Below are 12826 nucleotides of genomic sequence, written 5' to 3'. Positions count from 1 at the left end.
CTCTAGCGTTAGGCTCAGAGACGGAAGAGGAATCGAAATATTCCACTCGCTGTTTTTTTCTGGTTCAATGAAAGTCAATGAAGAATGTACTATGTAGACCAAACCCAGCTGCTATTGCATTGGTGTCTATGGGAGACCCACCCTGTTAAGTAGACCGGAAGTGACACTTTTATTCAATGGTAAACGGACTGATTGAACTCTTTATTTATCCATCATCTTTGGTCGGCTAAAACCATTTCTATTTTCAACGTCCTCCGCCATTGGCTGGCGCGACTCAAGTGTCTCATAGCTCAAAGAGAGATGTACTTCGAGGTGTTTTAGACAGACTTCGCCCCGTCAGAACATATTTCAATGCAGATTCAGGCGCGCAATATTGGATCTCCCGTAGGCTACCTCGTATGAAGCACAAACTATACATCCGAAATTGAAAATAGAACGCATGCACTCCCAAACAGGACATTCAATGGCCGAGATTTATTTCCCAAGTCGGCATTGAGCAATTCCGTACATGCGCTATTGGGCTACAGGATTTTGGGGTAAACGAATCCAAGTGGACCGCGTAGAAATAGCTTGTGGATGTTATCCCAATACCTTGGGCAATGTGCATTGAACTGTACTATTTGGGTATAGTTCAAATACGCTGGATAAGACATCATCCATTCGCAGTGCTATCAAAATGCTATAGCGAGGAGGAAAAATGCTGTGTCACATTTGGAGGCCACTCACGCGCATCCCGTGCCAGCCAGTCTGAGCCAGAGCCAGTGCATGCGCTCAGTGCGCCATCGATGATGTTGTTGGATATATCCAGTCTGGTCGACTAAACCGGCGATGTATTTACCACGCTATGTGTTATAACATTTTTAAAATCGACATAGTCACGTACAGCCACTGGACTTTTCATTCAATCTATGTAGCCTACAGTAGCGCTGGTGAACATTATGTTCTATGTAGGAGGAGGTGGTGGGTAGCCTATGCAATTTCAGTTGTCGGCGTACTGATCCCATTTTGGAACACAGTAAGTAGCCGAAGCTCTTCATAATATAGGAACCATATAACCTACAGTAGCTGATGTATAACGCAGTGTTTAGCCTTTCTGTCACATGGCAATGTAAACAAGGCATATTTAATATCTGACTACTGCCCTTAAATGTGGTCCAGCAGCTTGTGAATACAGTAGCCTACAGTAGTGTAGACGAGTTTTTAATAAACTCCACGATGTTGAGAAACCCAGTTAACAGCGTAGCTACCGCAAACATGGCCACTTTTGATTGTGGGATGCTGTGGAATTGGGACAAAGCCCCAGCTGATGTTAAAACGCTATAGGCTACCTCTATCAATGCTTTGCATATCCCACATATGTCCCACATATTTGTGAATACTACATCAGCATTGTACTGCCTATGCTATATTTACAACTAAATAGTTGACATGGAGTTCTATTTTTATTCAGGATAAGACATTGGATCTATGGTAGGCCTAAAATGAATATTTTACTGTCTCTGAAGTTCAAATGTCAATTTCTCCTCTCACCTACCCAGGCTTTGAACAGATTTGCATTACATTTTGTTTGTGTGACTGCTCTTGCCTATCAGTGTTTTGTTACTTGTCGTGTTTTTGTGTGGACCCCAGGAAGAATAGCTCCTGCTTCTGCAAAAGCTAATGGGGATCCAAATAAATCAATTGCATGCAACAATCTAGTGCATATGCTTGCTCAGTTTAAAATATGGGCATGTTGCACAACACAGTTGCCTATTCTTGACACCAAGAGGCTGGGTAGAGTAGTGATCTGCCCAGCAAACCATAGCCTTCCTCAGTGTGATAATGCTCACCATTGGGAGATCCTATTGTTAATTTCATGTCAATGGGTCTACTGAGTGCTCTGATTGGATGTTTTAGATGCCAATCATTATTTGTTGACAAATGAGTGACTTGCATAGCTCTTCAGCACTTGACCTACTTTGGAAAATGTCCATACTGAGGTTAGCTTAGGTCTTCAGTCAGTATGCTAACCAAATTCTACATAACTAGGCATAATCCTCCAAGCTGCTGTTCTAGTCTTAACCCTCTTGTGCACAGCTGGCAATATAGCTGAAAATATAGAGTTGGCATAGTGGTTTATTTGAACTTGGAATATATGTCTTCTTTAGGTGCACATTTATTTAACTAGGCAAGTCAGTTAAGAACAAATTCTTATTTACAATGACAGCCAAGGGACAGTGGGTTTACTGCCTTGTTCAGGGGCAGAACGACAGATTTTTACCTTGTCAGCTCGGCGATTTGATCTTGCAACCTTTCGGTTACTGGCCCAACTCTTTAACCACTATGCTACCTGCCGCTTCAATTTATAAAAACATAAGTGTTCTCAACCGATGTATAAAGGTAAACGATAACAAATGTGTCACTAAATCTTGAAGCTGGGACAAGTACACAGTGTACTGTCTACATTTCTGCTCACTCGAGTTCAGTTCCGTCTTAAAGCAACCCCAACATCTGGGCCTCTGTGTAGTGTGTAGGGAATAGGGCGACAACTTGATCTCCAACTTGCACTGCCTCTGAAGTACAGAAACGCGTACCAGTTGATTTCCATTATATTTCAGCATTTTGTCTGAGCAGATTTGGATGTGGAAACCTGACTTTTGCATCCACATGACTTTTCCACCAACACCCTTAACCACATTTGACTGAAACTAAACCACAGTCTAGTCTGCTTGCAAGTGTGACCTTCATAAAAACACACTGGCATTGTGCTAATCACTAGTTCTCTCTGGCATGATGTCACTGGGCTCTGCTTTTGTCTTTTACACATTTATATGCAGTGGAGAAAGGCTAGCTAGAGGAATTATACACAGATGTTCCCTATATAGTGTACTACTTTTTACCAGGGCCCAAAGGGTCAAAAGTACTGCACTATATAGGGAATGTGGTGCCATTTGGGACACATCCTTAGTCTTGTGGTAAGCAGAAGGACATTTAGGGCATTGGTCATGTTTGGTATTATGACGGCACTAGGGAATATGTGGCATGCTATTCCTGTAGGCTGTGTCGATAGGTTACCTTCTGGATGAATGAATGATGAACCACTGAAGGTGATAACATGGGCCAAGTGCATCACTCTGGACAGCAGGTCTCAGAGGAATGTATTGTAGCGATTCTTGCTATATGAGCCATGTTACAATTCCCAGAAGTGGGATGGCGGCTGTGAGGCCATCGGAACGCACTACCCAGACTGGTGAGGAGGCTGAGTAGTTGAAGCATGGAGACACGCATTACCATTGGGAGGGGGCAGTGTAGCGATCCTCGCTCTATGAGCCATGTTAGAATTCCCACCAAGGGGGTTAACCCTATTTGTAGGGTGTTTGCCTTTCACGCCAGCAAACCCAGGTTCCCTTTACTGCACTGCCTTTCCCTACAGTATTATGAAAGTGTATCAGAATTTAAGGATCTCAAATGATATAGTCATTATATTGAAGTATTTATTTATTTGAAGACAATATGTACAATTAGACATAGGATGTTTGAGACCGCAATTAGCTTAAATGCACATAATTACAAATGAGCTACAGAGTACTCTGCCTATAGCAAACGTGTGACTGATTGTCTCACTGTTCACTTTACTTTCCAGGTCTCTATTCAAAAGGACAGAATTAGGGACCACCCTTTGTTGTTTTTTTTAGTTCTCTGCAAGCCAGACATTCTTAATTCCCCTGCCATCTTTTCTATCTGGCTGCCAGTTTTTAGTAAGGCTTTGGGTTTGTTCTTAACGCGTGGGTTAGTCACATCGAAGCCCAAATAAGTTTCATATGATGAAGGGTATGTATAAAGCTAGAGATCACAAAGACAAGCAAAGACAAAGAACAAAGACAGTAATGACAAACCGTTTTTGATTAGATAATAAAGTAGAGTTTTCGATGGAACATGTCATGACTACGCCTATGTCGATTAGCTTTAGAAATGGGAAAAAATGCAGAGCTATGCTGTTCTGCTGGTTCTTCATAGCTTGTTCTCCATCTTATTTTTTAAATAGGAAGCCAATTTATCAGCACTGATCAAATCTCGTTTTCTCATGGCTCTCTCTTGCCCCTCTGCAGCGGATATACAGTGTCTTTGGAAAGTATTCAGACCCCTTAACTTTTTGTTGTTGTTGTTACAGCCTTATTCTAAAATTGATTAAATAGCTTTTTTCCCCCTCATCAATCTACTACACACACTACCCCATAATGACAAAGCAAAAACAGGTTATTAGACATTTTTGCAAATGTATTAAAAATAAAAACAGAAATATCACATTTACATAAGTATTCAGACCCTTTACTCAGTACTTTGTTGAAGCACCTTTGGCAGAGATTACAGCCTCGAGTCTTATTGGGTATGACTCTACAAGCTTTGCACATTTGTATTAGAGGTCGGCCGCTTATGATTTTTCAACGCCGATTACGATTATTGGAGGACCAAAAAAGCCGGTACCGATTAATTTGCCAATTTTTTTGTTTCGTTTTTTTGTTGTTGTAATAATTAATAATAATTACAACAATACTGAATGAACACTTATTTTGACTTAATATATCAATAAAATCAATTTAGCCTCAAGTAAATAATGAAACATGTTCAATTTGGTTTAAATAATGCAAAAACAAAGTGTTGGAAAAGAAAGTAAAAGTGCAATATGTGCTATGTAAGTGCTAACGTTTCAGTTCCTTGCTCAGAACATGAGAACATATGAAAGTTGGTGGTTCCTTTTAACATGAGTCTTCAATATTCCCAGGCTAGAAGTTTTAGGTTGTAGTTATTATAGGAATTATAGGACTATTTCCCTCTATACCATATTTATTTCATTAACCTTTGACTATTGGATGTTCTTATAGGCACTTTAGTATTGCCAGTGTAACAGTATAGCTTCCGTCCCTCTAGTTAGCCCGCGCTAACTAGCTAGCCATTTCACTTCGGTTACACCAGCCTCATCTCGGGAGTTGATAGGCTTGAAGTCATAAACAGCGCCATGCTCGATGCACACAGCTGCTGGCAAAATGCACGAAAGTGCTGTTTGAATGAATGTTTACGTGCCTGCTTCTGCCTACCACCGCTCAGTCAGATACTTGTATGCTCAGTCAGATTATATGCAACGCGGGGCGGGACATGCTACATAATATCTAGTAATATCATCAACCATATGTAGTTAACTAGTGATTATGATTGATTGTTTTTTATAAGATAAGTTTAATGCTAGCTAGCAACTTACCTTGGCTTACTGCATTCGCGTAACAGGCAGTCTCCTTGTGGAGTGCAACGAGAGAGAGGCAGGTCGTTATTGCATTGGACTAGTTAACTGTAAGGTTGCAAGATTGAATCCCCCGAGCGGACATGGTGAAAATCTGTCGTTCTGCCCCTGAACAAGGCAGTTAACCCACCGATCCTAGGCCGTCATTGAAAATAAGAATGTGTTAATTGACTTGCCTAGTTAAATAAATCTGAAAATCGGCGCCCAAAAAAAAACGATTTCCGATTGTTAATGAAAACTTGAAATCGGCCCTAATGAATCGGCCATTCCGATTAATCGGTCGACCTCTAATCTGTATTTGGGGAGTTTTGCCCATTATTTTCTGCAGATCCTCTCAAGCGCTCTCAGGTTGCTTGGGGAGTGTCGCTGCACAGGTATTTTCAGGTCTCTCCAGAGATGTTAGATCGGGTTCAAGTCCGAGCTCAGGCTAGGCCACTGAAGGACATTCAGAAACTTGTACTAAAGCTATTCCTGCATTGTAATGGCTGTGTGCTTAGGGTCGTTGTCCTGTTGGAAGTCGAACCTTCGCCTCAGTCTGAGCGCTCTGGAGCAGGTTTTCATCAAGGATCTCTCTGTACTTTGCTCCATTAATCTTTCCCTCGATCCTGACTAGTCTCCCAGTCCCTGCCGCTGAAAAACATCCCCACAGCATGATGATGCCACCACGACACTCCCCAGGAATGGTGCCAGGTTTCCTCCAGATGTGATGCTTGGCATTCAAGCCAAAGAGTTCAATCTTGGTTTCATCAGACCAGAGAATCTTGTTTCTCATGGTCTGAGGGTCCTTTGGGTGCCTTTTGACAAACTCCGAGTGGGCTGCCATGTGCCTTTTACTGAGGAGTGGCTTCTGTCTGGCCACTCTACCATAAAGGCCTGATTGGTGGAGTGCTGCAGAGATGGTTGTCCTTCTGGAAGGTTCTACCATCTCCACAGAGGAACTCTGGAGCTCTGTCAGAGTGACCATCGGGATCTTGGTCACCGACCTGTACAAGGCCCTTCTCCCCCGATTGCTCAGTTTGGCCAGGCGGCCAGCTCTAGGAAGAGTCTTGGTGGTTCCTAACTTCCTCCATTTAAGAATGATGGAGGCCACTGTGTTCTTGAAGAACTTCAATGCTGCAGAAAATGTTTGATACCCTTCCCCAGATCTGTGCCTCGACACAATTCTGTCTCCGAGCTCTATGGACAATTCCTTCGACCTTATGGCTTGGTTTTTGGGACCTTTATATAGACAGGTGTGTGTCGTTCCAACATAATTTCCAATCAATTATATTTACCACAGGTGGACTCCAATCAAGTTGTAGAAACATCTCAAGGATGATCAATGGAAACAGGATGCACCTGAGCTCATTTTCAGGTCTCGTAGCAAAGTGTCTGAATACTTCAGTTTTTTATTTTATACATTTGCAAAAATAAAATAACTGTTTTTGCTTTGTCATTATGGGGTATTGTGTGTAGATTGATGAGGGAAAAAATTAAGAGGTCTGAATACTTTCCGAATGCACTGTATGGTGAGCAATATGTTTGGCACATCGAATTGCAATAAAAAATCACAGTATTGAATCGCAATATATATAGAATCATGAAAATCGCAGTACATATGGTATTGGCACCTAAGTATCGTAATAATATCGTATTTTGAGGTCCCTGGCCAGTCCCAACCCTAATGTTCATGTAGTAATGAAAGGAATGAGTGGCAGATAGCCTCTAGGCTATGTTGTAAAAATAAATACTACCGTAGTCATAATAGGGAATGTTGCCATATGCAATTTTTTTTCTTTACTAGGCAATTTGGTTAAGAACAAATTCTTATTTACAATGACGGCCTACCGGGGAACAGTGGGTTAACTGCCTTGTTCAGTGGCAGAACGACAGATTTTTACCTTGTCAGTTTGATCCGGCGACCTTTCGATTACTGGCCCAACTCGCTAACCAGTAGGCTACCTGCAGCCTCATGTTTTTGAAGATGTATTGTTCTTTTCTTCAATGATGTGTGTTCTGCATTATTATTGCAAAAATCTGAGTTTATCAGTGATGACTGATTTTCCAAATTGCATGTAGTCAAATTAGGACCCATAGTGAATCTAATCAAGACATTTAATGTAATGTAAATCCTGCAGATTTAACATTTTGGGCTTAATTCATTTTCAGAAGGTTTAATTGCACTTGTTTGTTAAATCATGTGTATATTATGTTTGTCACTGTTTAATTAATACGTCTGCTTTCTGTTGCAGTGATGTTTACTCTTACCGAGGTAGCCGCCCTGAATGACATCCAGCCAACCTATCGGATCCTGAAACCATGGTGGGACGTCTTTATGGACTACCTGGGCGTCGTCATGCTGATGCTAGCCATATTTTCTGGAACCATGCAGTTAACCAAAGACCAGGTGGTTTGCCTTCCTATCCTGGAACCAGCTTCAGAGGACCCCAGCGGCTTCACAACACCGCAGCCAGCGGAGGGGTCTGGTTCTGGGTCAGGGAACGGAGGAAGTAGGGTGACGCTAGCCGCCACTCCCCTAGTGACTAAGGATCTACCGGATAGTGTTGTTCATCAGATTCACTTTACACATTCTGGTGGTGTTAGACAGCAGCCTCTGCCAACAGGCATCAGGACAAACCTGGACTTTCAGCAATATGTTTTTGTCAATCAGATGTGCTACCATGTCGCCCTGCCATGGTATTCCAAATACTTCCCATACCTTGCTCTCATACACACCATCGTCCTCATGGTCAGCAGTAACTTCTGGTTCAAATATCCAAAGACATGTTCGAAAATAGAACATTTTGTGGGGATTCTGGGGAAGTGTTTTGAGTCTCCTTGGACGACCAAGGCATTATCTGAGACGGCATGTGAGGACTCAGAGGAGAATAAGCAAAGGCTCACTGGTGCCCCTTTCCTGCCAAAACATTTCTCAACAAGCAGTGAAGAGGGAAGTCCTAACCAGTCCACCCCGATGCTGGCAAAGTCTGGGGTCAAGTTCACTGCTGATAAGCCTGTCATTGAAGTCCCATGCATGACCATACTAGACAATAAAGATGGAGAGCAAGCCAAGGCCCTATTTGAAAAGGTTAGGAAATTCCGTACCCACGTGGAAGACAGTGATTTGATCTACAAGCTCTACGTTGCCCAAACAGTGATCAAAACTGTGAAGTTCATTTTGATTTTGTGTTACACAATGACGTTTGTTGCTGCCATTGACTTTGACCATGTGTGTGAGCCTGACATAAAACATTTAACTGGATACACTAAATTCCAATGCACACATAACATGGCATTCATGTTAAGGAAGCTGCTTGTCAGCTATATTTCCCTCGTGTGTATATACGGCCTCATCTGTATATACACTCTCTTCTGGCTCTTTCGACGACCTCTCAAGGAGTACTCTTTCGAGAAAGTCAGGGAGGAGAGTAGCTTCAGTGACATTCCTGACGTGAAGAACGACTTTGCGTTTCTCTTGCACATGGTCGATCAGTACGACCAGCTGTACTCTAAGCGTTTTGGTGTCTTCCTCTCTGAAGTCAGTGAGAACAAGCTGCGGGAGATCAGCTTGAATCACGAGTGGACATTCGAGAAACTGAGACAGCATGTAACCCGCAACGCTCAGGACAAACTGGAGCTCCATCTCTTCATGCTGTCAGGTTTGCCAGACGCTGTCTTTGACCTGACAGATCTGGAGATCCTGAAGCTGGAGCTGATCCCAGAGGCCAGGATAACAGCCAAGATCTCCCAGATGATCAACATTCAGGAGCTACACTTCTACCACTGTCCTGCCAAAGTCGAGCAGACCGCGTTCAGTTTCCTTCGTGACCACCTCCGGTGCCTTCATGTCAAGTTTACGGATGTAGCCGAGATCCCCACTTGGGTGTACCTGTTGAAAAGTCTGAGGGAGCTGTACTTGGTCGGGAATCTGAATTCTGAAAACAACAAGATGATCGGTTTAGAATCTCTCAGAGACCTGAGGCATCTAAAGATTCTGCATCTAAAAAGCAATTTGACGAAGGTCCCGACCAACATAACAGATCTCTCTCCACACCTGATCAAGCTGGTGGTACACAATGATGGTACTAAACTCCTGGTACTGAACAGTTTGAAGAAAATGATGAACCTAGCTGAACTAGAGCTTCACAACTGTGAACTGGAGAGGATACCCCATGCTATTTTCAGTTTGACCAACCTGCAGGAGCTGGACCTGAAATCCAACAACATTCGTACCATTGAGGAGGTCATCAGCTTCCAGCACCTCAAGAGGCTGATCTGCCTCAAACTGTGGCACAATAAAATCATTACCATTCCATTGTCAATAATCCATGTCAAAAACCTTGAGTCCCTCTACCTTTCTCACAATAAACTTGAATCTCTGCCCGTACCCTTGTTTAACCTGCTCAAGCTGAGGTATCTGGACATTAGCCACAACTCCATAGCGGTGATTCCGCTGGAGATTGGTTTTATGCAGAACCTCCAGCACTTTGCCATTACAGGCAACAAGGTGGAGGTAGTACCCAAGCAGCTGTTTAAGTGCACCAAACTGAGGACACTAAGTCTGGGACACAATTGTATTGCCGTCCTTCCAGAGAAGATCAGCAATCTGGTGCAGCTAACAAACCTGGAGCTGAAGGGAAACTGTCTGGACCGCCTGCCGCCCCAGCTAGGCCAGTGTCACCTCCTCCGCAGGAACTGCCTGTTGGTGGAGGACCACCTGTTTGACTCACTCCCCCTAGAGATCAAGGAGAGTATCAATCAGGAAGCCAACGTGCCCTTTGCTAATGGGGTGTGAGTGTGGCAGGACAGTGAGAGTCACTTTACCCATACAGGAGTGGGATTACAAAAATGAGACAACTGTCCACAGTCAATGTTTGTAATTACAACAAGTTAACTGAAAGAAAGGTTTTTGCTCAGGGCTGACTCGTCGTGAAAGAACATTATGTTTTAGACGGGTATAAAATGGCACTGTGATCACTCATTATGAAAGAAGATCCCAGGTACTGTGGAAAAAGCCATAAGTATGGTCTAGTTACAAAATGGTAGGTTAGTTCCACAGTTATGGGCTGGTTCCATAGTGATGGCCTGGTTCAAGAGTGATGGTCTGGTTCAAGAGTGATGGTCTGGTTCAAGAGTGATGGTCTGGTTCAAGAGTGATGGTCTGGTTCAAGAGTGATGGTCTGGTTCAAGAGTGATGGTCTGGTTCAAGAGTGATGGTCTGGTTCAAGAGTGATGGTCTGGTTCAAGAGTGATGGTCTGGTTCAAGAGTGATGGTCTGGTTCAAGAGTGATGGTCTGGTTCAAGAGTGATGGTCTGGTTCAAGAGTGATGGTCTGGTTCAAGAGTGATGGTCTGGTTCCAGAGTGATGTGCTAGTTCCAGAATGATGGACTGGGCTGTAATCATTTGTCCAAACAGTTGCAAAACAGAATATTTTGCAACTAAAACTAGTGTTTCTATTGGACAATTCAGGTAGGTCCTTCCCCGTTTCATTCCATTTGCTTCTGTTTAAGAAATGTTTTGCAACAGAATCGGCGTAATGACTACATCCCTGGTTCCAGAATGAGGGTCTGGTCCCAGAGTGACGGCTAGTTCTAGAATGACGACCATGTTTGTGTTAGACCACAAAATTATTAGTCAATGTTCTGAGGAAAATGGATGCTCCTCTTAATTATGGAACAGAGAATGGTGGTGTAGAATTTATAGATGTGAGGGATACATGGTCTGATGAGATTTTATGTTTGTTTTCTTTTGTTTTCTTTGTTTTATAGCAACATTTTATGGACATTTTTTTGCGTGTCAAAAAAGATACGTCAAATAACACTTTGTCGTGTCAAATAACACGTTGTCGTGTCAAATAACACTTTGTCGTGTAAAATAAGCTTGTTGACCAATCAGGACCTGAATATGACTGCACGTCACATAATAATTTAATGTGTTCATAATTTGTTTTGCGTAGTTATTACACATTGATTACACTCACTCGTATTTCATATGTCACAACGATTCATCGATACGTATGCTATGATACTAGTACAGTGCTGGTCATAAAAAAGCTAGCTAGCTCATGGATGCAAACAATGTCTTCCCCAAAAACATAGCAAAACGACATAATCTGTTTCAGTAGCTATAATTAGCTAGCGAACTATATAGCTAGGTATCATCATCTAAAATAACCCTAATTTACAAGACATTTCTTATTTGATTAATGGTGGTCGGACCCATCTATGTGAAGCTAGCCACAATAAGGATTAGCCACAATAGTGGACTTTGCAGTTAGCCTTCAAAATAAAAGTATGTCAATGACAGTGTTGCAAATGAATACAAATTGTAGAATTATGCCATAATTGAATACATCATGATAAACGAGTTTGGAATGGTATATAAAATCAACAAAATACAATAATTTGTTAATTTGACAAAAATTTGTTGAAATCACACTGGATGTATTAGACTTTAGAATTTCATTGGGGCATACTTATTTCACTGTACAGCCTTACCTAAGGATTGTGGATCAATGACATGGGGTATCAGTCTACTCAGTGACACACAGAGAACATTAGCATCGTAGTTCTTATTGTAGGACTCTGAAACTGTGAATTGAGACACATTTATTGTCAACCTATGTGTATTGAACACTATTCCAGAGGAAAAATAATACTGTGTGGATGTTTGAACCTGATAACTCTGAGGAGGATGTTGGGGAAAAATGTATTGAGTAGACTGATACCCCATTTCATTGATCCCCAATCCTTAGGTAAAGCTGTACGGTGCAATATGAATGTCAATACACACAATAGGCTGACTAGGGAGGTGATTTCACACAGTCACACTCCTGCGATAAGAGCTACAACACTAATACTTGCGTAAACTCTTCACAGTTGTGTTCTATGGGTGTCACCAAGTAGACTGATACCCCATTTAATTGCTTCACATTCCAACCTTGTTTAACATGATCTAGTCTAAATATGGCATGATTCTTCCAATTGCAACCTTCTGCATTCTTTCAAATAGGTACTTTTATTTTGAAGGCAAATCGCAAATTCCATAATTGTGCCTAATCCTTATTGAGGCTAGCTTCACAACACATAACCCGGTCAGGTCGAGCCTAATAAAGCTAGCTGGCTGCTTACAACGTTAGCTTTTGGCAACAGGGTTTAGTAGCTGGCTAGCTATTTATTTACATGAACTGAAGTTCAGTTGTAATAGGTGAACAACAAGTGGCTACCTAGCTAATAATTATTCTAATAATTACTCTTATAATCTCTCTCCACCAGGTGTAGCACTTCTACCATCTTTTAAAAACAAGAAATGGACAGTGACGGGGGTAAGGGGGGATACCTTGTCATTTTTTGCGTCATCATTGCATGCGATCATCATTCTCAAAGCCGCTGTTTTACTTCTAAGATCACTTTAGCACCGCCCTAAAAACCCGATTCAAATCGACACAAACCTTCAAATAGGTATGTAATGACACACTATATAAAATCTTTATAGTGTTTTATTTACATTTTAGAGGTGATAAGGTGATAAGTTGGACAGATCGAGTGAAAAAAATAGATTTTCCCACACAA

At 42.0% G+C, this 12826-nt stretch overlaps 1 protein-coding gene across 2 annotated transcripts; it reads left to right on the top strand.

Moving 5' to 3' along the window:
* Window positions 1–12282, top strand: LOC123996329 (volume-regulated anion channel subunit LRRC8D-like). 2 transcript variants are annotated; one of them, XM_046299692.1, is made up of 2 exons: window positions 1–179; window positions 7507–12282. In XM_046299692.1, exon 2 carries the CDS (start codon window positions 7509–7511, stop codon window positions 10047–10049), a length of 2541 nt encoding a protein of 846 aa, XP_046155648.1. In that variant the 5' UTR covers window positions 1–179; window positions 7507–7508; the 3' UTR covers window positions 10050–12282. The 2 variants fall into 2 exon arrangements, with proteins under 2 accessions (XP_046155648.1, XP_046155647.1); XM_046299691.1 differs by lacking the exon at window positions 1–179 and adding an exon at window positions 259–1015.
* The last annotated feature ends 544 nt before the right edge of the window (window positions 12283–12826 follow it).

Source organism: Oncorhynchus gorbuscha, linkage group LG15, assembly GCF_021184085.1.
Source record: "Oncorhynchus gorbuscha isolate QuinsamMale2020 ecotype Even-year linkage group LG15, OgorEven_v1.0, whole genome shotgun sequence".
Classification (NCBI taxonomy): Eukaryota; Metazoa; Chordata; class Actinopteri; order Salmoniformes; family Salmonidae; genus Oncorhynchus; species Oncorhynchus gorbuscha.
The sequence above is the reverse complement of the archived record's forward strand: the minus strand, read 5'-3'. Positions and strand labels throughout refer to the sequence as shown.